At 54.2% G+C, this 25,937-nt stretch overlaps 1 protein-coding gene across 12 annotated transcripts in view; it reads left to right on the top strand.

The window, feature by feature from the left end:
• The first annotated feature begins 3,979 nt into the window (after positions 1-3,979).
• The window catches only part of COL16A1 (collagen type XVI alpha 1 chain), a 49,916-nt gene continuing 27,958 nt past the window's right edge, over positions 3,980-25,937 (top strand). For 3 of the 12 annotated variants that reach the window (XM_023529270.1, XM_023529269.1, XM_023529264.1), the window contains exons 1-39: positions 6,580-6,921; positions 7,969-8,043; positions 8,152-8,269; positions 9,148-9,271; positions 9,584-9,850; positions 10,453-10,533; positions 10,707-10,832; positions 11,628-11,681; positions 11,948-11,974; positions 12,543-12,578; positions 13,610-13,636; positions 14,712-14,774; positions 15,030-15,071; positions 15,202-15,246; positions 15,339-15,374; positions 15,750-15,812; positions 16,164-16,208; positions 16,291-16,386; positions 16,563-16,601; positions 17,171-17,215; positions 17,374-17,409; positions 17,890-18,000; positions 18,407-18,442; positions 18,670-18,705; positions 18,783-18,893; positions 19,263-19,307; positions 20,307-20,342; positions 20,489-20,533; positions 20,816-20,947; positions 21,680-21,715; positions 21,921-22,028; positions 22,342-22,464; positions 22,561-22,614; positions 22,828-22,869; positions 23,199-23,234; positions 23,321-23,374; positions 23,547-23,615; positions 25,390-25,443; positions 25,535-25,561. In XM_023529270.1, coding sequence (XP_023385038.1) covers positions 6,807-6,921; positions 7,969-8,043; positions 8,152-8,269; positions 9,148-9,271; positions 9,584-9,850; positions 10,453-10,533; positions 10,707-10,832; positions 11,628-11,681; positions 11,948-11,974; positions 12,543-12,578; positions 13,610-13,636; positions 14,712-14,774; positions 15,030-15,071; positions 15,202-15,246; positions 15,339-15,374; positions 15,750-15,812; positions 16,164-16,208; positions 16,291-16,386; positions 16,563-16,601; positions 17,171-17,215; positions 17,374-17,409; positions 17,890-18,000; positions 18,407-18,442; positions 18,670-18,705; positions 18,783-18,893; positions 19,263-19,307; positions 20,307-20,342; positions 20,489-20,533; positions 20,816-20,947; positions 21,680-21,715; positions 21,921-22,028; positions 22,342-22,464; positions 22,561-22,614; positions 22,828-22,869; positions 23,199-23,234; positions 23,321-23,374; positions 23,547-23,615; positions 25,390-25,443; positions 25,535-25,561 — 2,715 coding nt within the window. In that variant the 5' untranslated portion in view covers positions 6,580-6,806. Of the gene's footprint in view, positions 4,360-4,895; positions 4,943-5,945; positions 6,053-6,579; positions 6,922-7,020; positions 7,396-7,968; positions 8,044-8,151; positions 8,270-9,147; positions 9,272-9,583; positions 9,851-10,452; positions 10,534-10,706; positions 10,833-11,627; positions 11,682-11,947; positions 11,975-12,542; positions 12,579-13,609; positions 13,637-14,711; positions 14,775-15,029; positions 15,072-15,201; positions 15,247-15,338; positions 15,375-15,749; positions 15,813-16,163; positions 16,209-16,290; positions 16,387-16,562; positions 16,602-17,170; positions 17,216-17,373; positions 17,410-17,889; positions 18,001-18,406; positions 18,443-18,669; positions 18,706-18,782; positions 18,894-19,262; positions 19,308-20,306; positions 20,343-20,488; positions 20,534-20,815; positions 20,948-21,679; positions 21,716-21,920; positions 22,029-22,341; positions 22,465-22,560; positions 22,615-22,827; positions 22,870-23,198; positions 23,235-23,320; positions 23,375-23,546; positions 23,616-25,389; positions 25,444-25,534; positions 25,562-25,937 lie in introns of those variants that run through there. The other 9 variants (XM_023529273.1, XM_023529266.1, XM_023529271.1 and 6 more) reach the window with 7 other exon arrangements.

Raw genomic sequence — 25,937 nt, 5'->3', positions numbered from 1 at the left:
AGAAGCAGAGAAGCAGAGAACAGAGATAAGGAGAGACAGGAGACAAGGACATAAAAATACGGAAAGTGTAAGAAGAAGACAGAGGTCAGAGACACAGAGAGATAGAGATGCAGAGTTAGAGATGCAGATCCAAAAACGGAGGGATATGGGAGTTAGAGAGACAAAGGCAGGAGAGGGCTGGAGAGGGGCCAGAGTCACAGAGGGAAAGGAAAGAGAGCTGCAGAAGCGGAGATCTGACACAGACGCAGAGAGAGGACAGAGATCGTGAGAGAGACATCGACGTGGTAAGGAGATAGGCCAGAGATACCCGGAGAAACCACAGGAAGCAAAGAGATACCTTGGTCCTCTGGTGTCAGTTTCTCCTCTGTGACCCAGAAGCTGCATGCGTGCATGGATTTGCATATAATACATTCGTGTGCGTGCTTGCGTGTCACATCCCCTGTGGGTGCACCTCTGTGTTTGAGCTTGGACAGTGGACAGTGCTCATGTGCATTTGTCCCCTAAGTCCCTGGTGGGTGCCTGTGGTGTGCCATGTTCAGCTGTAGGACAGTGAGTATCAGTGGACAAGGGCCCTCATGGAGCCTCTTGCTTATAAGTAGAGAAAGACATACACAAATGAACACATACTAGAGCTATATATACAGAGATTTAATAGAGTTATGTAGTAGGAAGTGACTTGGGGCTCTTCTCTATCTGGTGGTCAGGGAAGGCCACTCTGGGGAGATGACTTATGAAGTGAGACGGGTCAAAGAGCCAGCCTAGCAAAGATCTGAGACAAAACCTTCCAGGAGGAGGGAAGGGTTGGTGTAAAAGCCCCTGGGGGGGAAACTAACTTGGCGAATTCAGCTTCTAGGGTGAGGCACCGGACAAGAGACAGAGGCCAGACCATGAAGGACTTGGTAAGGCCAAGGAAAAGATTTTGGCTTTTATGGTAGATGAAATGAGACCCAGAAGATTGAAGCAGGAGAGAGAAGTCAGCAGCTACAAGTTTGGAAAGGTCTTGCTGGCTGTTGCTTGGGAAGTGGAGGTTCGGAGGCTCCTGCAACAGTCGGAGCAAATGAGGATGGCGGCTTGGGCGAGAAGTGGGTGGATGCAGGCTGTGTTTTGGGGTAGAATCAATACGACTATGGGGATGGTGGAGTAAAGGATGGAGCCAGTGATGGCTTCTAGGTGTTTAGACTGAGTATTCAAGTGAATTATGGTGGCATTTACTAGAATGAGGGAAACAAGGAGAAGCAGATCTGAGGGAAATAATCGAGAGGTCTGTTTTGGACTTGTGTGACATGCCTGTGTGTCTGTGTCTGTGTATTGTTTGCACATGTGCCAGAATCCAGGTGTGCATGTGTGTGTGTAGGAGTTCAGATCACCTCTGCTTTATGGGGGCCCCTGGGCCAGTCCTGGGACCAGGCCCTGTCTTGGCTCCTCACTTTCCCCCAGCTCCAGGTGCTGCCACTGCCAGACACGGATTCCCCAGTGGCCAGCTGGGATGGTGTGGTGGCCGGGCCCTTGGACACTGCCGACATCTGGGCACATTACCCCAGGCCCTGAAGGCCCTGGTAGCCCAATCCGGCAGCGGCAGGCAGGCTCTAGGGCAGCTGGTGGCGATTAGCAGCGTTGATTACCTCGTAGCAATGCCATCTGGGGTGAGGGCACTGAGCCCAGCCCTAAGGGATACCCTGCTTGCTGGCGTGCAGGCTTTCTGGGGCTGACTGCATGTAAATGTCAGCCTCGCTGCATGCATGCAAGTGTGTACGCATGTCAGTGTGTGCATGTCTCGTGGGGGTTTCTGTGGGAGCCACCCCTGTCTGTGTGGCCAACTGTGTATGTGCTGTAGGTCTGCAGGTTTCTCTGCTTGCATATATGCTCATGGGCACATGTGTGCATTTCTAGGTGTGTGTTTGTACATGCACATCTGTGTGTGCACACATGTGTGCATATCCAAGCACCTGCAGTGCTGTGTGCATGCATTCTGAGAATTACGTACCTGAGTCTGAATATGTCCAAAGATATATTTCTGCGGATTCATCTGTGCTCACACACATCTCTGTGTGTCTGTTTATGTGGAGGAGTATTGTGTGTGCATGTGAACATAAGTGCCTACATATGCATGTGGAGCCTACACAAATGTGTCGTGAGAGGGCATATCTGACTGCATGCTTCTGGATGTGTGCACATATGTGTCAGAGGGAGGAAGGGGCGTGGGCACATTCTAGACTGTATCAATGATAGTGTATCCAGGCTTAGGGTGTGCCCCAGGCTTGGCTGTTCTGGTGAACACCTTGGGGTGGTATGGGAAGGTCTCTGGACTCCCACTTATCAGGTCCCTCCAGCTCTGGGTTCAACCATGCCCTCCTGTCTGGGAGAACCTGGAGCATAAATGGGGAGAGGGTAGGAGTTGCGCAAGATGGCACAGTGGTTAAGAGCTTGTACTATGAGTCTAGGCGAGCTGGGCGTGGGTCCCTGCTCCACCACCCACTAACCATGTGATCCTGGACAAGTTATGTTATTCCTATGCTCCAGGTTTCCCATCTGTAAAGTGAGAAGAAGAATAGAATTCTCCCTGTTGGGGTGGTGATGAGGATTAAAAGAGTTAGCCTATATGAAGTTCTTAACACAGACCCTGACCTAGCTGTGTAGCCTATTATTTCTCAAGTGCCCACCGCTGGGGCAGCCCCCTGTAGCCAGGCTGGGCCTATGCCTACCCACCCACTAGGCCAGAGCGTCCAGAAATCCCCACCCCTTCCACTTCCCGCCTGCTGAGCTCAGCACTTCCCAGGCCCCACCACTGTCGCAGCCACATCTGGGCTGGCTCCTCGCAGGGACCACAGTGGGGGCGCCTCCGTGGCCGCAGTTGGGGTTTCCGCTGACTCAGCGCCTCTGGCTCTGGAGGCGGGAAATCCGGGTTAGATGGGGCCACAGGGCCAGGGCTCCACCATGTTGCCTTTATAGGAAGCCTGTCAAATCAGAGCACCCCGTTTGCTTCCCCCTCACCCCACACCCATTCCTACCACTCATGGGCTTCTTGAACCTACTTCTTCGTAGCTCCTCAGCCTTGGTGCCTAGAAATTTGCTGCTGTCAGAGGGAAACTCTTGGAAGGGTCACCTTGGTCATCCCCCTCTGGACAGAACTGGACACGTTACCTGCGCCTTTCTCCTCAGAAGTCCAGTCTCTCATCCAACCTCAGTTCCTCTTGCTTCCTTGGGTCCTGATTATAAAGCAACACCTCTCCACCGCTGGGTATAAGCTGGAATCTAGCCTTACCCCCTCACCCACCCCTACCTCCCACCTGGTTCACAATAAAAATGATCATAACAGTGAATATTTATTGAGCTCCTCTCTTGTGCCAGACCCTGTAGTAAGCATTTTTATAGCCTTTAACTCGTTTTCCTGCTCACAACAACCCTGTGAGGTATATAGGTCATTATTCCATGTTCCAGATGAGAAAAATGGAGCCAGAAGTGAAATAGTAAGTTTAAAGCCACAGAGCTAGAGCAGAGGACAGGGACTGGTGCCCTTCTAACCTCCTGGAATAAGGAAGAATAAGGGGTTTCCCTTCCCTGGGAACGAGCCCAGAGCAGAAGGGGTTAATTTAGCACCCCCCTTGCGGGGGCGCCCTCCCCCCAAGTTCAGACAGACCAAGGAACAGACTAACTGGAAATGTGAGGCCGAGAAACTGGAAAAAGCTGACCAAGGCAGCTTGGGCAACAGCCACGTCACCGGGTGCCACGGAACTAGAGGGGAGGGTCTCCACTCCTCTCCCCAAGTCATCTGGAGGCCCAGCCAGGGAAGGGAAAGGGGGTGGCACAGGGAAGGCCCCTTTTAGCTCCATGCCTGGCTTTTAAAGGGCCGGCCTCCCCACCCACCCGCCTGTCCCTGGAGCCCCCTTGCCGGGCAGCTCTGGGCAGGCAGGGTCCCGCCTTGCTGGCTGGCTGACTGGTTCACCTGGCGGGAAATAGGAGGGCGGGGCCGGGAGGACAGCCAGGCCAGGAGCAGGGCTGTGAGTCCGCTGCCTCTGCCGGCTGCCGAGCCCCCTCCTGGCCCTCCCGCCCTCCTGCCTGGCGGGCGGGTCCAGCTGTGTTCCATTAGCGGAGGCCCTGGCTAGTTCCCAGCCCCTTGGAACCTCCCCGTCTTCCCCCACCCAGAGTGGCCAGCAGTCCGGGCAGGCTCACAAGCCTAGCAGCATTCAGCCCCAAGAGCTCGGGACCCAGGAAGCTGGGACCCAGGGCCAGCCAGAAGTGATCGAAGACACCACCTCCCGCTCCAGCGGGCCTGAGGAACCCAGGCCCTGCTTCTCCTGGCTGGCTATACTGGGCTGCCTGGATTACTCAGTGAGTGAGGTGGGGGAACCTCCAGCCACGGTAAGTGGGGGTGGAGTGGGCTGTTTCCAGGCTCTAGGGTAAAGGGCTCCTTCTGCCCCTGTCTTTCTGTGTGACCTGGGGTAAAGTGGCTTTCCAACTCTCTGGATCTCAATTACCTTCTCTATAGCTGGATGAACTCTAAACTCCATCCCAATTCTGACTCTCCCCGCCCCCAAATCTGTGCCTTTTATTGGGATGGGATCATCTTCCTGGAAACTTCTCTTCTTCTATCCCTGTAGCCCCCTCCTCTGGCTGGGGCCAGGGGAGTGAAAGCCAGAGATCAGGAGCAGGAAGGCGACACAGCACATCAGTGTTCACGCCTCCACATGCACTCACATGCCCCCAACCGTTAGCAGTTCTTCCATTGACTGGCAAGACGGGGAAGCCAGGACAATGTTTGAGAGATGGGAGGTGCACACCACTAGAATGAGGGGTGATGAATAGGGTGGAAGAACAGTTCTGTCCCAGGGGATTGGGGTCATATTTCCAAATATATTGAGGTGAGGGGGTCCTTCCTGTTCTTATTCCTTTTCCAGGACTGAGGGAGGAGAAATAGAATTCCATTACAGCTGGAAGGAATGAGGTCAGACTTGAATAAGAACTTCCCAACAGGAAGGCCATTCATAGGCTGACTGTGTGCACGTGTGTATGTGCAAGCTGGTGTATCTGGATATATTGGTAAATGTGTCCCTGTAAGCACGCCCATGTGCAGATAGATTTATATGCATACATTGGCATGTGTGTGTCTGTGTGTACATATATGTGCCTATATATATCTGTGTGTGTCATGCTGACATGTGCATGACTCTGTGTGTGTGTGTGTGTGTGTGTGTGCATGAGCTGCCTGTCTCAGGGGAGGCTAGATGATGTATGGCTCTGCTGGCTGATTGCTGAGCCCGCATTGATTTATCTGGGTCCATCCATCAGGGTTTAATAAAACTAAAAGATGAGCATCCATCAGCACAGGAGGTTGGCAACAAGGTCCTGAGCCCTGGTGACCTGCTCTCCCTCCCATTGTCCCCATGGGGGATCCTTCCTTGGCATACATACAACCCTGTGATGCCTTCCAGGAGACTCAGCCTAGTTGTCAGCTCCTGACCTTGTGGGTGCCTGGCAGGGCCTCCTGGCTGAGCTGGGTGTAGCTAGCCAGGCACCAGGTGAGTATATACCAATATGGCGTACAGATTGATTAAGTACTGAAATACTTCCAAGTATGTTGATAAATATCCTCTGTCTCAAGCCATCCTGATTGACCTGGCCTTCTAGGATCCTCTAGGCTTCTCCTCAATTCAGCAACTATCCACTGGCATAGCCAGATGCCTCCTGGGCTCTAGGTCCAGCCAACATTCTGTTCTGGCTGATTGGTGTGTGTATCATACTGGTGGTTAAAGATTTTAAATATTACCCCAGCCCAAATCCTAGCCCAATGCCTGTGGTTGGGCCTCTGAGAGGGACTGATGCCTAGACAGACCTCCTGCCACTTCAGTACCAGAGCCTGAGCCCCCTGGGCTGGCTGCTACTTGCCTATATGTGGAATTGTGCTGTGTGAGCTCAGGAATCCGCCGTCCTGGTTTTTGTGATTTCAGGAGCTGTGGCTGTAGCCGACCTCTTTGGACCAGGATGTGGGCATCTTGGGCTTCTGGCCTGTGGCTGCTTGGTCTCTGGGCTACCTGCAGCCATGGGGCAAATACAGGTGAGATGACACATGAGGTTCAGAGTGCCATAGGCCCGTGACTGGCTCCCTGAGGTGCAGGGGTCCTGTGCACGTATGTGACCATGTGCCTGGGCCATGTGGGCATTTATAGGAGAGTCTGGGGCCTGGGCCCAGGGTGGCCTGAGGTGTTTGCACATATGAGTCGGTGCGAGGTGAGCTGGAGTGTGTGTATTTCTGTCTGTATATTTGTGTCTCTCTCTCTGGACCTCTCTGTGTTTGCATCTTAAAGTCATTCTGTGCATCTGTACATATTCCTATGTCTCTGTGTGTGAGAGCAACCCCCCTCCCTAATACATAAACCCATCCTGTGCACAGAGTACTGGTAAGGCCGGTGCGGTGGGGAGGAGCAGGCAGTGAGCTCTCTCTGGAGAAGATAGCTTCATTCTGAAAGAAGCACAGGCCGCTCCAATCCTTTTTATGGCGGAGAATCCATCCTCCAGCCCATGGGCTCCTCCTCCTCCAAGGCTGGCCTTGGATCTCATATAAAAGGCCCTCCTTGAGGCCCAGACACTAGATGAGACAGTGGGTGCAGCTTTCCAGGGCCCAAAGCCAGAGGAAGTTGACTGGGCAACTTGCCCTGCCTTGTTGGGTGCCCTCTGGGCTCAGTAGCTCAGTCTCTTAGCTGAGCAGAAATAGAACCTCTAGAACCCAAATCCATCCAAAGAAGGCAGAAAAACCAAGGTTCGGATGTGGGAGGGGTCTGTACCCCGGTGCATGTGACTTCCTGCGGGTCATGTGTGTACATATGTGTGCACGTGTGCCTTGCTCTCCTCTCTCTCACCGGGTCCCCTGGGGAATGGAGCAGAGAATTTCAACATCTGTAAGGAATCTGGGCCTATTGCCAAGGGGTGAGTCACCCATTGCTGCTGCCCGATGCTGAAGATGATCTTTCTGGCCAGACCTGGGGGAGGGAGACTCTAGTGGGGTCACCAGGCCTAGACATCCAGGATTCCTTCTTCCAGCCAGGCAGCCAGGGAGTGCAATGCCCAGCTTCTAGGAGCTGTATTCACCATCTTGCTCCAGCTACCCCATCTGCATTGACGGGAAGGGCTTTTTGATTCTAGCCTCTATCTCTTCTGTTACAGCATTACTTTCAACACTTTTGCTCAGTCAGGCCTAGGGAAGAGGCAGGCCCATTCTGTCCACCTGTCCCTTCAGGATTTTGGAGACCTGAATTAAGCAATCCCCTTTTCTAGGAGCCTTTGCCCCCTTGATAGAGCCTGTCTGGAGCCCTAAGGCGCTAGTTGTTCCCTTAGGCTTGTGGTTCCCCCAGGCCCTCAGTTTCTTCTCGATGTTTCACGAGGCGGTGGTCTAAGTGAAAAGTCAGTCTGTTGACCCAGACCTGTGTCTGGCCCATTTGTCTGCTTTGGGTGCGGGAAGTGGACTCCAACCCGTTGCTGAGAACACTTGTACCAGCTGTAAAGCATGCACTTGTATATAATATAAGTGTACATGAACTTGACATTTCCTTACCCCTGAAATTCTCTTCTGCTCCCCACTTGGGTGCATGTCATGGAGGGAGCACACAGCTTCCCAACTCCATCTGAGTTCTAGGACTACCCAGAGTTGCTTTCATTCTCTCTCTTGCTGGACTGGCCCCTGACTTGGTCTTGGGGGATTTGGGTTCTAGAGGTTCTGGTCCTGCTCTGCTGTGAACTCATTTTGTAGCCTTGGCCCAGGCCTTATTCCTGGGCCTCAGTCTTCCTGTCTGAATACCGAGGTCCTCCTGGCTCCTAGGGTAGCCAGAGTCAGAAGGCAAGGGGTGAAAGCTAGCCTGAGGCAAGGTTTAGAGTGGGGACTATGAACTTGCTCTTTCCCAGGATCTCCAAGAGCCCAGCTACGCAGCTACCTCAGCCTAAGCTCATGGAGTATCTCACTGCTGATTTCTCTTTTAGGTGAGCATTGCCCACCTTCACAGCAAGAAGGACTCAAATTAGAACACAGAAGCGACTTATCGACCAATGTGACCGGTGAGTGCCTGTCTCATTCTGCTGTCCCCACTACACGTCTTTCCTGGATTGGCCTGTACCCCTCCTCACCTGCCCAGCTGAGCTCTTCACCTGGTGTCTCCCCTGAAGGCTTCAACCTCATTCGCCGACTCAACCTCATGAAGACATCTGCCATCAAGAAGATCCGCAACCCCAAGGGGCCTCTCATCCTGCGACTGGGGGCGGCCCCACTCACCCAGCCCACACGGTAAAGGCCCCAGAGTGACTGCGGGGAGTTGAAACTGACCTCAGCCACACTCCCCAGCAACTCTGGATGTGGAGCTAAGCCCAGTGGCACCTGTGTATCATTTTATCCCACCCCCTGCCAGGAGTTAGCCTGGTCCCCACTCCTGGGGCTTGCAGGGTGGGCAAAGAGGAGGTGCCTGGCAGACTCACTCTCTGTCCCTCCTCTATCTCTGGCTAGCAGTGGTTGGGGACAGGTCTGTATCCTGTGGGTTCCAGGATGGGAGTGGGAACCTGGCAAGAGGCTGTGTGTGCGTGCGTGTGTGCGTGCGTGTGCGCGCGCACGCGCGTGCATGCACGCACACAGCCTCACCTATGAAGTCCAGACTCCCACAAGTCCCTGGGTGTTCTGGCTCCTATTTACCTCTCAAGCCTCATCTCCTTACGTGTTCCTCTTTCTTGCTTCTCTAGTCTTGCCGAACCCTGTTCGTCTTTGTTCAGTCTCTCTCCTCCTACCCTAGGCCCAGGTATTCTCCCCGGGGCATCCTGAATTCCTTGGAAGCACTTACCATGACTGTAATGAGATGGTGAAATAATCATCTGGGGATTCTTTATTTATGAGCCCCCTCACCCCCACCACCCACATCAGACTTGAAGGCTCCATGAGTACAGGCACTTTCTCTGTTTTCATCACTGTCATCTCTAGCAGCCAGACTCACACCTGTCACATAGTAGACACTCAAGAAATGTCTGTAGAATGAATGGATGTGTATAGATGTGTGTCAGTTTGGAGGTGTGGGCCTGCATGTATCTCGTGTAGGTGCAGCAGTCCTGAGGGCCCTAGATGGGCAGCTAGTGGTCTCCCTCCTGAGCCTCAGGGCACCCTCTCTGCTCTATCCTCAGACGAGTATTCCCTCGGGGCCTCCCCAATGAGTTTGCCCTGGTGCTGACACTATTGCTGAAGAAACGCACTCACCAGAACACGTGGTATTTGTTCCAAGTGACTGATGAAGATGGGTATCCACAGGTGAGCCCCACTCCCACCCCCGTTGCTCTTAGGGCCTTGAGCAGTACCAGTCCAGTCCAATTTCTGTGCCAGTTTGAGATTTCTGGGGCTTCCCCGCTCCATCTCTGTGCCTACCCTCGAGGCCACCCCTACCCCATCAGCATCTATCTCATTCTGTCAGGACGTCCTGCTCTGTGACCCCAGGCAGTGTTTTTTCTCTTTCTGGGCCTCAGTTTCCCCTCCTGTAAAATGAGCTTGAGGGCCCTTAACTTTGCCATGCTATGGCTCTGGGGCTCTGATTCTCTGTCTCGTATCTTTCCGAATTCCACACAGATTTCCCTAGAAGTCAACAGCCAAGAGCAGAGCCTGGAGCTTCGGGCCCGGGGCCAAGATGGCGACTTTGTGTCCTGCATCTTCTCAGTGCCCCAGCTCTTCGACCTGCATTGGCACAAGCTGCAGCTGAGTGTGGCGGAACGCGTGGCCTCCGTACATGTGGACTGTACCTCAGCCTCCTCCCAGCCTCTGGGGCCCCGGCGACCCATGCAGCCTGTGGGTCATGTCTTTCTGGGCTTGGATGCTGAGCAGGGCAAGCCTGTCCCAGTGAGTGCTAAGTCAGGCTCTTGCCTCTACTCCCACTTTCTGGGAGCCTGAGTGAGCTCCCCGGAATCTGTATCTTTCCTTTCCTTGCTCAGAATCTTCTCACGGTTCCCCATTGCCCTCCCGATGAAGCCTAAACATATCAACCTAGCATTCAATGCCTCTCATGATCTGGTCCCTATAAAAGTCTGCAGCATCATCTTCATCTCTCTCCTGGCAGCTCCGCTCTGGTCGATTCCATCCTGGTCATCCATCTCACCTAGTATTTTGCCTTTGCCTATGCTGTTGCCTCCACCTGGAATGCTTTTCCTTGCATATCCATCTGTTGAATATCTGCTGGTCCTTCAAGGCCCAGCTTGAATGAAACCTCCTTTCCCCCGTTCCTCTGAGCCCAAGCTAACATTTCTCCCTCCTCTCCCTCTTTCTTGCACGTACAGTTTTCTTTTGCTTTTGGTGACAGCTATGTTCCTGACGGCCTTGCAGGCCAGACTGGACACTCTCTGAAGTCAAATCCTGGGGCGGAGCCATCTCTGTGCCTCACTGGGGGCCAGGACACAGAGCTAATTGTGAAAATGAAGTGGAACTGATTTGTGTGTCCCCTGCAGTTTGACCTTCAGCAGGCACATATCTACTGTGACCCAGAGCTTGTGCTAGAGGAGGGCTGCTGTGAGATTTTACCGGGAGGGGTGAGTTTCCTGGCCCCAGCACAGTTGGGGGAGGGGGGAGTTGGGGCACTGCCCAGGGGCACAGTGTGCTGGGGATGAGGGACAAGGAAGGAGATGCCTAGAGATCTTAGGATGAGTGGGTATGTGGGGATCTGCTTTCTGTACTGAACCCAGCTTTTCCCCACGCCGGTCAGTGCTCCCCGGAGACTTCCAAGGCCCGCCGGGATACCCAGAGCAATGAGCTCATCGAGATCAATCCACAGACTGAGGGCAAGGTCTACACCCGCTGCTTCTGCCTGGAGGAGCCTCAGAACAGCAAGGTAGGTGGGCAGGACAGGCGGACATGGGCACAAGCAAGCAAAGTAAGACTACCCTCCCCTGACCTGACCGAGGTCTACCGCCAGGGTCAGTTGTGCCCGGTGTAGGAAGGGCACTGGAAGCCCTGCCTATTTGTGTACTGTCCCTATAGGATTTAAGGAGGCAGAGAGACAGCTCACAGGGTGACCATGTACCTGCCTGCCTGTTAGCATTGAGAGTTGTGCCCTTCTTGCTGTGGAACTACCTAGACCCTCACTGATGCCACCCCAGACCCTTCTGATGAGGGCAGGATGAGGCTTGTACCCCAAAGCAGTTTCTCTAGGATGAGATATGTGGGTTCAGAGGCCAGGCCACACTGCTTCCCTTCGGGCTTGCTCACTCTCCTGGTCCCAGCCCCAGTCAATGCCAGGCTGGTTCTCTCCCCAACACCATGGCCAGCTGCCCTACTCATGTGCAGGTTCTTTAGGGGTGGCAGGGAAGCCCAGTTCCTCCCTTAGCCCCTCCTCTGGCTGGGTAACCTCCCTGCCCACTGGGCATTGTGCCTGGCCTTTGGCTGCAGGAACACAGGGTCTCATTGATTCACCGTCTTGTTTTCTCCGACATCACGTGGGTAGGGAGGAATGGAGGGGGCTTTACGGGGTGCCAGGGGCCTGAGCTGGCTCTCGATGCCCTGGGAGGTACCCGATGTTAGGCTGAGGGGGTACCTGGAGTCCATGCCCCTGTCTGAGTGCCCCTTCCTAGCATGGGCCCCAGAACTACCCTCTCCTCAAGAGTTCCCCCTTACTCTGTCTGCCCAGGTGGATGCCCAGCTGACGGGAAGAATCAACCAGAAGACAGAAAAGGGAACAAAGGTAGAGATGGTGGGGTGGGGGAGGAGGCCCTGGTGCCCTCTGTGTGCCCTTCATGCCCTCTGTAAACCCCTTGTATAAGCGACCCATTCCCATACTCTTTCCACCTGCCCCCACTCCTGGACAAAGCTCTGAGAAGGAAGGATGAATGGGGGCGAGACAGACACAGTACCCAGCACTATCAAGGGCACCCACTCCTGGTGGTTCTTGGGTAGAGGTGCCTCATCTCCTCCATTCCCTGCCCATCCCCATGCCCTCTCTCTTCCCAGGCCCATCAGGAGACGGCCTCCGATGAGGTAAGCCTCCTATCTAGACTAGAGAAAAAGCTTGATTGAGGAGATGCCAGCATAAACCCTTTGGACAAGGCTTTGGGGCTCTGAAATCTGAGCATGAGGGTGTGGGATGTTAGGCTGAGGAGCTACACAGCTCCCAGGAATACTTGGAGGGCCTGATGCTGGGCCCTGTCTGCCCACTGCCTCTCATTGGGAGGGCAAGGGTTTGGGTCCTGGATGCTTCTACTGAGTTGAGAGCAAATGGCTATGGGCATCATGGGGAGAGCCCAAGCCTTGGCCACGGGACCCTGGATTATGGGCCTCATTCTGCCCTGACGTGCTATGTGATCCAGAGCCCAGTGTTATTCCTCTCCGTGCTTCAGTTACCTCATCTGAGACATAGTTTGGCTCTGGGTGGGTGAGAGTTGAAGAGTGAGGCTTGTTTGATAGAATTCCTATCCTCATGCTCCGTTAGACTCTACCAGGACATATGTGATGTTCTGTGTGCTTGGTGTGTGTGGGGGGAGGCATGACTGGAGAGGGTGGTCCCGGGCTCTCAGAACTAACCTTCAGGCCTGTTCTTCCCTTTCAGTGCCCACCCTGTGTCCATGGTGCCCGGGAAAGCAATGTGAGTGAATAGAGGTTGTGCAGGGTGGGGTGGGAACTGGCTGGGAGTGGGTGTTGCTTAGAAGTTGGCTCGGCAGCTTCCTGGTTATGGACAAGGGGGTCTTTGTGCACTTTCAAACTCCCTCCCTGCCCATCCCCCAGAGCTGGGCTTGACCCCCACCCTCATCCCCACCAAGCGAGGGCTGCACGGAAGGAAGCCTCCTGCCCTGTCATCTGGGCAATGTATTGGATCCAGGGTGGAATGGGGATGGGGCGGCGGCCAGCAGGATCAGGACCTTGGTTGCCGATCCCAGCTTTGCACTCCCCACAAGGACTCAGGCCTGCCCTGCTTGAGGGCTTCCCACATCATCTTGGAAGGCTAGATAAGGGGAAGGGCTCAGGGTAACACAGCCCAGCACTGGTCCCAAAAACACATGTCGGCTCAAGGCCTCCCCTCCTATCCCTCTCTAGCTGGCCCTGGCTCAGCCTCCCCCCGGGCGGCCAGAAGGACAAGAGAGAGGGGCTCAGTGCAAGCCCAGCTGGGCACCAGCTGTGTATCTTCCATGGGCAGCATGAGTCACCACTTTACCAAGGCCTGACATTGTGAGTTGACAAGCCACATTGGTCCACAAAGGCACAACGCTGACTCCCCTCAGCTCTAAGCCCCCCAACCTTAGGGAAAATCAGAAAGTATCACCTCTACTGCTTGTCCCCCTTTCCAACCAGTCCCCCACCAAATCTGGTTAGGCTGATAGTCCCCAGATGTACATGGGTTACCATGGCAACTGAGCATCCATTATGCTAGCAACTGGGAGGGTGGAGTTAGCCAAAGCCAGGCAGGTTAGAGAAGGTAGGTTAGACTCCTCTGCAAGTTTGACAGCCTTAGGATACAGTCAGCCTGCTGGCTAGCCTGGGAGGCAGAGAAGGGGCTGAGATTCAGCCTATTGGTCCTGCTGCCATGCTGTGTGATCCTGGCTAAACTGATTGCTCTCTCTGGGCCCTGGGTTATCCCTCCCTCCCTAAGATATAATGCTCTCTCCTATGTCCCCTCAGGTCACAATTGGTCCCTCTGGCCTCAAGGTGAGTCCTAGATGGCGAACAAGACTCTCCTTCCCTCTTGGGTGGTCCCATCACATGCCACAGCATATGACCCTGTGGCTGTGATCATATTGGGGCTACCTGAGCCCAAATGTATGTGGGGTGATTAGGTGTGTGCATGTGTTTGGAGAGTGGGGGTTGGGTATTTATAAGAATGTTAAGAACTACCCTTTTCAGAGGCACTATTTCGGAGGCCCTACTGCACATCAGGCTCTGGGCCACACATGTGCATATCTGTTACCTTACTGAACCCCCTCAAGCATCCTGTGAGCTGAGTACTCTCATTTTACTTCAGAGAAAACCGAGGCCCAGCTAGACTCACATGTATGACAGGTGTGTCAGAGTGATTATGTGTTGGTGAGGCTACATGCATCTCTGGACACATGCTTGCATGTGTGCAGCCCACTGTAGTAGTGTTGAAGGCGAAACCCATACATTTTTGGACCTATCAGGACTGCGGAGCTTGTGAGTGATGGGATAGGCAGCGCATGTGTGAATGTGAAGTTGTGTGCTTGTGTGTGCTTGTAAGTAATTCTTGGGGCCACCTTCATGTGAGTGCTGACAGTGCCAGGCTCTGTGCTGAGCACTCTACCTGCACATCACACCTTGAGGTAGGTGTTGGCATAAACCTCATTTTATTGATGAAGAAACCGAGGCTCAGAAATCTTGTGACTTGCCCTAAGTCACATACTAAAGTGGTGAGATTTGAACTCAGGCAGCCTGACACTCACCCTTGTGGGTTTCTGCCACTCCATATGTGTCCATGTACATGTGTCCATGTGCCCCTGGGTGAGCTGCGTGTGAGTTAGCATGCTTGGGTAGGGGTGTAAGGGAAGAGATACCCTCTGCTAGATATAGCCTTTTGGCTCGGGGGTGGATATGTGGATGAATGCATATGGAATCCATGTGCTGTGTGTGTGGTGGAGGTTGGGCCGGGGCTTGGGGTGGGGCTGCACTCATTTGCACACCCATGTGTGATGGATAGATGGAGGGGACCAGACTGAATCTTCCCATGTGCCCCCTCTGGTCCCAGCCTTGGTTTTGATCTCATCCACAGGGAGGGAAAGGTGAGCAGGGCCTGCCTGGCCCATCAGGCCCCAAGGGAGAGAAGGGAGCCCGGGTAAGTGCCTCAGCCATGCCTACTGCGGGACCCTTCCCAGCTGTGCCCTGGGGGTAGGCTAGGATGTGAGCCATCATAAGATCATATCAGATGGAAACCTGCAGCCTGGCCCAAATGGTGGATGAGGGCCATGGTCTTTCTAGGGGTTAGTGTATGGAAGCCTCTATTTTCTAGGGGCACTTGGGATTGTGGGTTCCTAAGCCTGTCTTTCTCAAAACAGAACCCTACCCCTCATCCCTTGTTTTCTACCCCTAGGGTAATGATTGTGTCCAAATCTCCCCGGATGCCCCGCTTCAGGTAAGACCTAGAGGGGAGGCCTGCTCTAGGGTCAATATGGGGTCAGCTCTGGGGGCTGTGCCCTTGGCAGCCCGCAGGGTGACCCTGGGCCAACCTAGGGCCCCTCTTAAAATTTTATCTCTATGTTCAGTGTGCAGAAGGCCCAAAGGGCGAGAAGGGGGAGTCAGGAGCCTTGGTGAGTGTGGGAGCAGAGTAGAGTAAGGGCAGTGGGGTCCTGGCCCAGTCTCCGCTTCCTTTCTCACCCCTTCTTTTGTCTCCTCATCTCAGGGACCCTCAGGACTACCGGGATCTACAGGCCAGAAGGTAATGGGCCTGAATTTGGAGGATGGGTGTCAGGGAGGTTTGTGGGCCCTACAGACACGAGGAGAGAGATGTCCAAAGCCTTCCCGGAGGATGGTGTCATTGGGCACAGAGCTGGCAGTACCTCCCAACTCTCCCAGTTACTCCATCATGTCCAAGCTCCCACCAGACCTGGAGGGAAATGCCACAGATCCCAGAGCGAGTCGTCTGGCTGGCTTGGACATTCTTCCTGTTGTCTACCCTCCAGTGATAACTGAAGCCATTTAATCTCAGAGAGACCACGGGTCTAGAAGGGAATTGTCTCTCCCCAAATGGAGCTGCCCAGGTCCTTCCAGCCCCTTTCCTCAACCCCAGCCACTTTGTCTCTTCCTTCTCCAGGGTCAGAAAGGCGAGAGGGGAGACGGAGGCATCAAAGGCTCTATGGGAAAGCCAGGCCGAGATGTACGGTGCTTGGGCCCATCCCCACCACACCCCTCACATCCCTAAGCACAGGGTTTTGGAATGCTGGGATTTAACCACCAGGATCCACTTGATACTCTTATTCAGACAGAACAGAGACCCGGGAGGGGAGGGCTGTGCACAGCAAGGAGGGGGCCCCCTGACTCCCTGCCTAAGAGCCCCTGACATCTAATGCCCTGAGGTCGATATTTGATGACCTTGGGGCACTGGGTGGAGTTTGGCTTTGGGGAGGGGCGGTGGGTCTGTACCTGTTCCACTGGGGGCTGCAGTCCCAGGGAGGTGCCAGGCCTTGGCCATTCTTACATGCCACCCTCCCCCGCAACCTGCCCCCAGGGCCGGCCAGGAGAGATCTGCATCATAGGGCCCAAAGGGCAGAAGGTGAGTTGCAGATTCTGTGGGGTGGAGAATGGGTGCCAGACTGAGGCAGCTGCTCTCTCACGCCCACGTCATGTCTGACCAGGGAGATCCTGGCTTTGTCGGGCCTGAGGGGCTGGCAGGAGAGCCCGGGCCCCCAGGCCAACCTGGGCCCCCTGGGATAGGACTTCCTGGTACCCCGGTGAGTACCCATCACCCTTCCTGCTGTCCTTTCCTCAGAGACCCTTCTCCTGCCTGGCCAGGGTTTGGGAGATAAGGCCCAGTCTTGGGTCCCAGTCAGGGGAAGGGGCTAGAATAGATTTCTCTGTAATGGACGGCCCCTGGGAATCCTCTATGTGACACTGTTTCTGCCCTCAGGGGGACCCAGGTGGCCCACCAGGCCCTAAGGGAAACAAGGTAAGCACAGGCTGGAGCATGGACACATAGCGGTGCCCCCTGCTTGGTGGGAGGAGGGAGAAGAATAGGGCTGGGGTGCAGCTGGGGTGACGGGAATGGGCAGGGAAGGGGCCAAGCATTTGTCTGAGGAGGCTGGGCTCCACTTAGCCAGGCCCCTTGTATGGGGTGTGTCTCCCCATCCCAGTGCTTGCTAATGTGGGAGGCTCGGCCCTGGAGGGCCCTCCACTAAGCTCGTTTTAGAGCCTTGTGCCTTGATGAGCAGAAAGCCCCGGAAATTGTCTGTCTGTCTGCTATGGTTCCTCTGAGGTCGCCCAGATTACTTCCAAACCTGCTACACGAGGGAAGGGGTACACAGAGGCCTTATGTTCTCCCTTCCTTTGCATCCAGAAGGACTTGGGTTAGACACGGAGAAGTACAGGAAGGAAGCGTTTGCCAACCAAACAGACCAAAAGGAGATGGGAGATTTGGCAGATTGTCCTACCATCCAGAGAGGGGACTGGATGGGAAAGGGGTGAATGGGCTGAGGTCACAGCCAGGTGCTTCCCCCTTAACTCTTCTTCTGACCGCAGGGCAGCTCTGGGACACCGGGAAAGGAAGGTCCTGGAGGGAAACCTGTGAGTGACCCCAATTTGGTGGGGGTGGGGGGCTGCTGCCCACCATGCCCAAGTCTGCTCTATCGAGGCCTCCAGAGGTGGGGGGCTAGGTCCTTGGGCCCCCTCTTGGAGCCCCAGCCCCTCTGCCCTGGCACTAATGCCCACTGCTTCTCCTACAGGGGAAGCCAGGGGTGCCTGGGCTGAAGGGAGAGAAGGTGAGTCCCCAGCTGGGTTACCCCAGGTTGGGGTGGGAGTAGGAGCCTCACTGGAGGTGATGTTGAGCGTCGAGGGCCCTGTGATGAGGGATGCTAGACCTTCCTCAGGGTACCCCCACGCCTTCTCTGTTCCTACAGTGTGCATGTGTGATTACTAAATAGGGAGCCTGACTGCGGAGTCACACAGCTGGGTTCAAATTCCTCCTTGGCTACTCACATGATTTATGACCATGGCAAGCTTCCCGATCTGTAACTGGGACGCAAAGCTTTCTTATGGCTGATCGTGAGGATGTAGTTTTGTGATGTCCAGGATTCATAAGTTGAATGGATGAGTTAGTTGAACAGAAAGTCTTTCCAGTGTTTCTGCTGTCCACTCTGATGCCGGGGCTAGGGTGCTGGCCCACCCAATGTCTAGAGCTCCTTGTCTTCCCCAGGGTCTCAGCGTCACCTTGTCCATTTATGGTCTCTCCCTTCTGCTAGGGTGACCCCTGTGAAGTGTGCCCAACACTGCCCGAAGGGTTCCAGAACTTTGTGGGGCTCCCTGGAAAGCCAGGGCCCAAGGGGGAACCTGGTAATCCTGCACCAGCCAGGGTAAGTGCCCAGGATGGCCACTGAGGGACCCCACAAGAAAACCTGGGGGCATGATCATAGAGAGGAGTTGGGCAGAGGGACTGGGTACTTCTCATGGCCATAAAGAGATTGTGGGTAGAGTGTCTAGGCACTTATCTTCATGTGTGAAAGCTGAACCATAGAGATTAGGCCTGGGCTAGAAGGCCATCTCAGGTCTCTATGGCAACCTCCCAAGTTTCCTGAGGAGCTGCTAAAATGCCTTTTGGGCAAGCTGGGGTAGAGCCAGCCCTTATAGTGAGCAAGGAAGGCTGTGCCCTCCTCCTGGGATTGGGTGTTGGTTGGGGGTGGTGGAAAGGAGTAGGCAGGGCTGAGTTAGGATCCTGGCCTAGACTTCCAGCCCCATTCCCTCACAGACCCTTTCTTTTAGGAGGGCCTGGGAGCTGTTGGACAAAAAGGTGATCGGGTATGTATAGAAACTTTCTGGTGGGGTGGCTTAGTCTAGTCATTTCCTCCATCCGTTACATGGGTTGATGAGCTCTGGCTCTGGGGTGCTGACTTTGACCCCCCCTTAGAACACTTGGTTGTTTGAAGTGTTTGTGGTGTGTGACATTGCTATCTTCATATATGACTAGGAAGTTCAGAGTACCCCAACACACCCAGTCTCAGCCCATAAACCTTTTCTCCCTGCAGGGAGACCCTGGCATCCAAGGCCTCAAAGGAGAGAAGGTAAGGGAACCCCGGTCCCCTGGCCGCTGTGCTCTGGCTACTGGGAGCCTTTCTGATCCCTTCTCTTTCTTCTCCAGGGGGAGTCCTGCTTGTCTTGCAGCTCAGCTGTGGCGGCCCAGCATCTTGGGCCTTTTACAGGGGCCAAAGGAGATGTGGGCCCCCCTGGCTTTGGTTTGCCTGGCCTTCCGGTGAGTGACTGCTCCCTCCTAGCCCAGCCCAGTCCAGCCCATCCTTGCTACATGGTGGCCTCTCTGGCTCCGTAGGCCCCGATTCTCAAGATAGAGACCTGGAGGGAGGCCCTAAGGCAGGTGTGTCAGGCCTGCAGCCTGGTTTCTCCTCTTTCCTGCCCTGCCCCAGGTTACTTGCTCCCAGAACTCCCTCTTAGAACCTCCGAATGCCCAGCTGTGTAACAGAAATAACCACCCAGCCACCTGTAGGGCTGTGGGATTTGTAATTCCAAGCTGGCCTTTCTCTTTCTTGGTGGACACTGGGACCCCTGGAGTCTTGGAGGAGTGGGTCTGGGGAGATGCTATGACTGCAACTTGATTGTTTTTCAGGGGAAAGTTGGGGATCCAGGGCCAACAGGGCTGAAAGGAGAGAAGGTGAGACCTGGGTTAGATGTTAGGGACACCAGGGCTTCTTGGCAGGGAGACAGGGGAGAAGCCCTGGGTGGGGAATAGGGACGATATAGACAAGAGATCAAACTGTATATTTATTCATGGTGAAATAGATTCATCAGTGTTTTGCAGACTGGAGTCAAAGAATTTATTTCCAAGAGCCCTCATGTTCTCTAAGAGAATTCCTTAGTGTTATATTTTTAATTTATTGATAATCTAAAGACAATTAAGGACCTTCGAGATGACCTTATAATAAAATAATAATAATAACACTTCTTTACCATTTATTATGTGCCAGGCACTGTTCCAAGTGCTTGTGTATGTATTAACTTGTTTCCTCCTTCCAAAACCTTATGGGGTAAGTACTCCTTTATTCCCATTTTATGAGTGAGGAAACAGAGGCACAGAAAGGCCAAGTAAATCGCCCAAAGTCACATAGGTGTTTGGGTGCCAAAGTAGGATTCGAGTCAAGGAAATGTGGCTCCAGAGACTATAATCTGCACCCCTCGGCTGGGTCCCTTGATTTTAGTGCCTGCGTTAACATTCGATTTATGGTTGCATTGGAGGCAAATCAGAGCATTAAACTTATGATGCAGTGTTATTCAAATGAAGGTTCTACGGATGTACAAGTGTTCAAGTGTGAGAAATACTTAAACAGCTCTCCCAGGCAAATCACCTGTCATTTCTCATGGAGCTTTGCACCCTTGCCCCACACCTGCTTCCTTTTCCGGTCTTCTGAGATGCTATGCATGGAGACCCTGGGGGGGAGTGGGTGGGGGGAGAGGGCAGAAACAGGCTGGCCACAGACTCCCCTGGGGACCGTGGGTAAATCTCTTTTCCTCTTTGGGCCTTAGTTTCCCCAGCCAGGAAATGAAGGGTAGTCTGGAGTTTCTCAGTGGCTACTTTTGTAGTTTGGGGTTTGGTATTGGCCTGGCACCTATGTACCTCCCCACTTTGACCTTGTGTTCTCTGCTTTGCCCTCAGGGTGATTTTGGAGAGGCAGGGCCAGCAGGCAGTTCGGTAAGTGTGCCTGGGTTGGCAGCAGCTCTGGGAAAAGGACAAGGTATGAGGTGCTGCTCACTGCCGGGGAGGTGACAGGCCTGGAGACAGTGCCCCAGCATGGCCCAGGCAGATGCTGGGCATCACACATGGCTTTTATCATGTAGGGGCCACCAGGGCCAGTTGGACCCACAGGCGTCAAAGGGGAGAAGGTGAGTCTGGGGACATTTCCCACACCACTTCCTAAACAAACACTCATTTTGGTCTCCTTTAAACCCTCCAAGGCTGCCCACTGCCCTAGGGTCACAGCTGACATGTTAGCATGGCATTTAAGACCCCTGATTACTTGGCCTCTACCTTCTTTTCTTACCTGTTCTCCTATAATCTCTCCCGAGATATCCCTTGCCTAGCAGAGGTGCCATGTCAGGCATGGCTATAATCCCCAGCTTCCAAGCCTGCCTTGGGTCCCCCAATCCTGTTTCCTTGCTCTGCAGGGAGAGCCTTGTGAACCATGTCCAGCCCTGTCCAAGCCTCAGGATGGGGATAGCCACGTGGTGGCCTTGCCTGGCCCTCCTGGGGAGAAGGGAGAGCCTGGGCCTCCAGGCTTCAGCCTGCCAGGAAAGCAGGTGAGTTTCAGGGCCTCTGGAGAGTGGATGCAGACAGGGCTCAAGAAAGTGGAAGGACCTCACCTGGGTCTCTTGGGTCCCTGGGCAGTGAGGAGTAGGTGGGAGTGTGTGGAGGGGTTAGTGCTTTGTCCCCAGAGAGAGCTGGCCTGACAGGCCTCTCTGCGCTTTGTCCTGGTACCAGATAGAGCTGGGTCCAAAGTCCAGCTCTACCTTTCACTAGCTCTTTGACTTGAGGAAGTTCTTTTTCTTTTCTGTGCCTCTGTTTCCTATGCTGTTGTAAAGCCTAGAAGTGGTGCGTGTGAAGTACTTAGCAGCAACACAATAGGTGTTTAGGAAATGTCAGGTCCCACTGTGGTGATTGTTATTATTACTGCTTTACTTATACTAACAAACACTGACAGTGTGCATGATGTGCCATGCACAGCTTCATGTATATTAGCCCATCTAATCTCATAAGAACCCTATGGGGTAGAAGCCTATGCTGTTTTATCATTCCTATTTAACAGATGAGGAAATGGGCCCAGAGAGGTTGAGTAACTTGCTCAGGGTCACACAGGCAGGAATCTGGCTCAAGTCTCTTCTCTTAATCTGTACAATATTCGTTCGCTCGGGTGAGAGCAGAAATTTTGGTCCGTTTTGTATACTGTTGTATTCCCTAGAGTCTAACACAGTGCCAGGTACATAGGAGCGTCCAGTATGAGTGAATGGGTGCTGGAAATGCTTTCTCCTCAGGGCAAGGCCGGAGAGCGTGGATTGAAGGGGCAGAAGGTGAGTGAGCTTCGGTGGGCATGGATGGGCACCACTTCCTCTCGGATGCCGTTTCCACCTGCTTTTCCTGCTCATTCTGTGCCCACTCTCTACTCCCTGCCCAACCCCAGGCCCAGCGAAGGGCTCTTGAGTGTCTGCAAGTCCCAGGAGGGCAGCCTGCTCACAGCTGGGTCACTTCTGGCCTCCTTGACCCTCCTCCTTACAGGGCGATGCAGGGAATCCTGGAGATCCTGGAATACCAGGCACCTCGGGGCAGCCAGGACTATCAGGAGAGCCTGGGGTTCGGGGCCCCGTGGGGCCAAAAGGTGAAAAGGTCAGTCATGCAGGGGGCAATTTGTTACATGAACAAAAAGAAATCAGGCTGAGAGCTAATGAGGGGAAGGACTGCAGGGTCGGGCGTGAGCCTTAGAGGATGCCAGAAGCACTGGGCGGAGGCGCCTCAGCTCTTCCAGGCAGGGGGAAGAGCTGGGAGTGTCCGGGGCCTATTTTGATTTCCCAGGCTGAGGTGGGGGCAACAGAGGGTCAGAGCTCTCAGAGGGGCACAAAGATCCCCTTTCTGATGCCTCCTCCTGGCCTGGGTGCTCGCCCTGGCTCACCGGCTTCTGGCTGTGCCCATCTCTGACTAGGGAGATGGCTGCACTGCCTGCCCCAGCCTGCAGGGGACGTTGACCGACATGGCGGGACTGCCTGGGAAGCCGGGCCCCAAAGGAGATCCAGGCCCTGAGGGTGTGGGCCGGCCTGGTAAACCGGTGAGTTCAGGCTGCCTGCGCGCTAGTCCTTCCCTTCCTGGCCTTTACTTTCCTCCTTTTCCCCTGTGGGACCTTTGGGCTACCTGTGTCTTTTAGGGCCAGCCTGGTTTCCCAGGAGTTCAAGGGCCCCCAGGACTGAAGGGTGTACAGGTAGGTGTGACTGTGAGGGGCCTGGGCTGCAGGTATGTGTGGGTGAGGGAAAGGGTGGAGAGAAACCTGGGTGCAATGGGCCTGGAGTGGGAAATGGAGATCAGCTACAGAGCAGGAAGAGAGTCAAGGCTGAGTTTAGGGAAGAGGGGCTGGGGCCGAAGTCAAGGGTGAATGAGGAATCTCAAGAAAAGGCTTGTCCTTCTGTTTCTTCAGGGAGAGCCTGGGCCTCCGGGAATGAGAGTTCAGGGGCCCCAGGTGAGTCTCCAGCCTTTCTTTTTTCTGCCTGTCCCCCACTGCCCCCAACAACACTTTCCTTAGCCAGCTACCCACTCCCGTCCACCCTGAAAACCACGGAGCTCTGCCCTCTCCCAAACGTTCAAGGGTACAGCCCTGGGATAGAGTCGTGCAGCAGCCTTGGCCTTGCTTCTGTTGGGGACCTTGGCTTTGACCTCTCTGACCCTCAGGGTCTCCTTGAGGCACTCTTCTGAGTTAGAGGTGTCAGACACGCCACCCCAGATTATGTCGGCCAGTGGGGCAGGTTGGCTTGGGAAGTCGTGGCCCAATCTGCCTTTTCTGACTTACAGGGGGAGCCTGGAGCCCAGGGTTTGCCTGGCATTCAGGTATGTCTGCTTTGGGCCTAGAGGAGGCTGGCAGGGTAAGGGGCCGCTCTAGGATAAGGGATAACTAACTGTGTTTTTATCTGCAGGGGCTTCCAGGGCCTCGGGGACCACCTGGCCCTGCTGGAGCGAAGGGTACCAAGGTGAGCCTCTGCCCCCTTGGACACTAGGCCTGCAGGGCTTCAGAGTGCCCTGGCAGTGGCCACAGGGCACATGGGAGCTGAGAAATGCCTATCAGAGGGCTGCCCAAGACCTGGTCCGATGCATCTCCCCTGCTGGATTGCCCCGGCAACCTTTGTAACCTCTCTTCCACAGGGATCTCCAGGGGTGAAAGGAGCCATTGGACCTGTGGGACCTCCTGGTGCCAGTGTCTCTGGGCCTCCGGTGAGAGTCTTTTCTGAGCTCCATGTGGGGGCGTCGCTGGGACCAAGGGCATTACTGCTGGGAAGAGAACATGGGGCCAACACTGCCTATCCCAGCAGGATGGGGGATGGAAGAAGAGAGGCCTCGGCCTGGCCCAGCCTCGGAGAAGGAAGACCCCACTGTTTTGGGGGAGGACCTGAATAATGACAATGCTGACCACCATTTTTTAAGCTGCGACTGTGCTGAGGCCCTGTGCTAAACTCTAAACAAACAGTGATTCACTTAATCCTCACAATAGCCCTGTAAGGGGACAGCTATTATTGTCCCTATTTCGCAGATAAGGAAACTGAGGGTTGGGGGTGAGGAGGCAGAGCCAGGACTTGAACCCAGGTTTGTCTGACTCAAAGTCCATATGTTGACACCACCACCCCCATGTTAAGCCTTAGGGTCATTTAGGGGTCATCTAAACTGGTGGTGACCAATGGAGCTACCGACAATGTTGGAAATGTTCCATTCTGTATTGCCCAAGATGGCAGCCACTAGCACATGTGGCTCGTCGAGCACTCGAGATATAGTTAGTGTGACTGAGGAAGTAAATTTTAAATTTTGTTAAATTTTAATTAATTTAAATTTAAATAGCCACACGTGGTTACTGGCTGCCATCCTGGAGAATACAGCCCTCTCTAGACCAGCAACACTTCCAACCTCATCGCCCTCAAATGCCTCTCTATTACGGTCCCACCACCGATTCCCACGCTCTAAAAGATAGGTCTATTGAAAGAATTGCATAGATTAAATAATAATAAATGCATTTCCTCATTTTCATTCATCAAAGACCTGTATAATATAGTTAGCTCCTACTCTATGTTAACCCACAAGAATTTTGTGAGATGACATAATTCTAGCCTAAATCAAAGAAATGCAACCTTTTGCTCTGCCTGGGCCATGCCAGGTTGTGGGCAAATGGAGACTTTTTCTTGGGCTTTTGATAATGTTGAAAATAGCCCATATCTGCCCGTATCTTCATTATGGATACCCAGAGAAATTCTAGTTGTAGTTTGGGAGTGGTGGAATGGATTCCTTGGGATGGATTCCTCTCGAGGGTGCCCAGAAGCCCAGAGGGGCCAGGGACTTGGCCAGGTCCATGCACCAGTCTGTATCGCCCAGCAGAGCTGGACACTCAGGGTCTCTGACTGTCCCAGGGAGCCCCAGGATAAAGCAGAGGTAAAGATGAAGGTGGTCTTGGTTCTCAGGGAGCTTCAAGTCCTGGGCGTGAAGGTGATGTGTCCCATAGGAAGGCAGCCATCGGATGCTCCCGTGTGGCGGGCTGGCCCCACCAGACCTCCTTCCCCCAGGCTGAATCTCATCCAGGAGCCTCCTCGGTCCTGGCCCCACACTCACTAGTTGGTGAAAGGAGAAAGCAGGGGCTCTGGGTCACACAGACCCGGTGGAGTCATGCTGTAGGTCTATTATAAAATTTCTTTCAGCCTCAGTTTTCTTGCCTGTAAAACAGCCCTGTGGGGCTGGGGGTGGGGATTCCATTCGATGTTCTCTGACAGATGCTTGGCCAGGTGTCTGACACCCAGAAAGTGCTCAGAAAATGCCAGTCTTCTATTTCCTCCCCTCTCTCCTTGCCTCCTGTGCTTCAGTCTCCTCCTCTAGAAAGTGGGCCCTGGGAGATGGGCTCCAGGGGAGCCTGGTGCTGCTTCTGTTTGTCCAGTACCCTCCCTCCAGATGGGCCGATGGCTGGCTGCTGTCTAGCCTCACCCACTGACCCTGGCCTCTCCCACTTCAGGGCGCTGATGGGCGGCAAGGACAGACTGGACTTCCAGGAGCCAGAGGGATGCCAGTGAGTACAGTGTCTCAGGGCAGCAGCAAGTCACAGCGGGCCCTGCCTCTGTATCCTTATTTACTCACCTCCCTGTGTGTCTTCCCTGCAGGGTGAAAAGGGATCTCAGGGAGAGAAGGTAAGTCCTACTACTCTGGGAAAATTAGCAGCCTGTATAGTCCTGCCACCCAAGGGATCCTATATACATAGTAGTGGCCCTGGAACAGAAGATGGGAACTGAGAAGTCATCCTTGTCTCTTTGTCCCCCACCAACTCTGGTTCCTGGGAGCAGAGACCCCAAATGCTCTCCCTATTTTACCTGGTTGCTGGCCCAGGGCTCAACCAAGATTCCCAGAAACCCAGAGAGCAGCCAAGGCCCTTCCTGTGTGTGTGTGGGGCGGCGGGGGGAGGGGGGGCAGAGAGGCAACTGCATTTTCAAATGGGTGCTGAGTCAGAGGACAGGAGCAGGAACTGAGTCACAAAGGGCTGGTGTGAGGGACCAGGAGAGAAGGGCA

Source organism: Pteropus vampyrus, unplaced genomic scaffold, assembly GCF_000151845.1.
Source record: "Pteropus vampyrus isolate Shadow unplaced genomic scaffold, Pvam_2.0 Scaffold36, whole genome shotgun sequence".
NCBI lineage: Eukaryota > Metazoa > Chordata > Mammalia > Chiroptera > Pteropodidae > Pteropus > Pteropus vampyrus.
The sequence above is the reverse complement of the archived record's forward strand: the minus strand, read 5'-3'. Positions and strand labels throughout refer to the sequence as shown.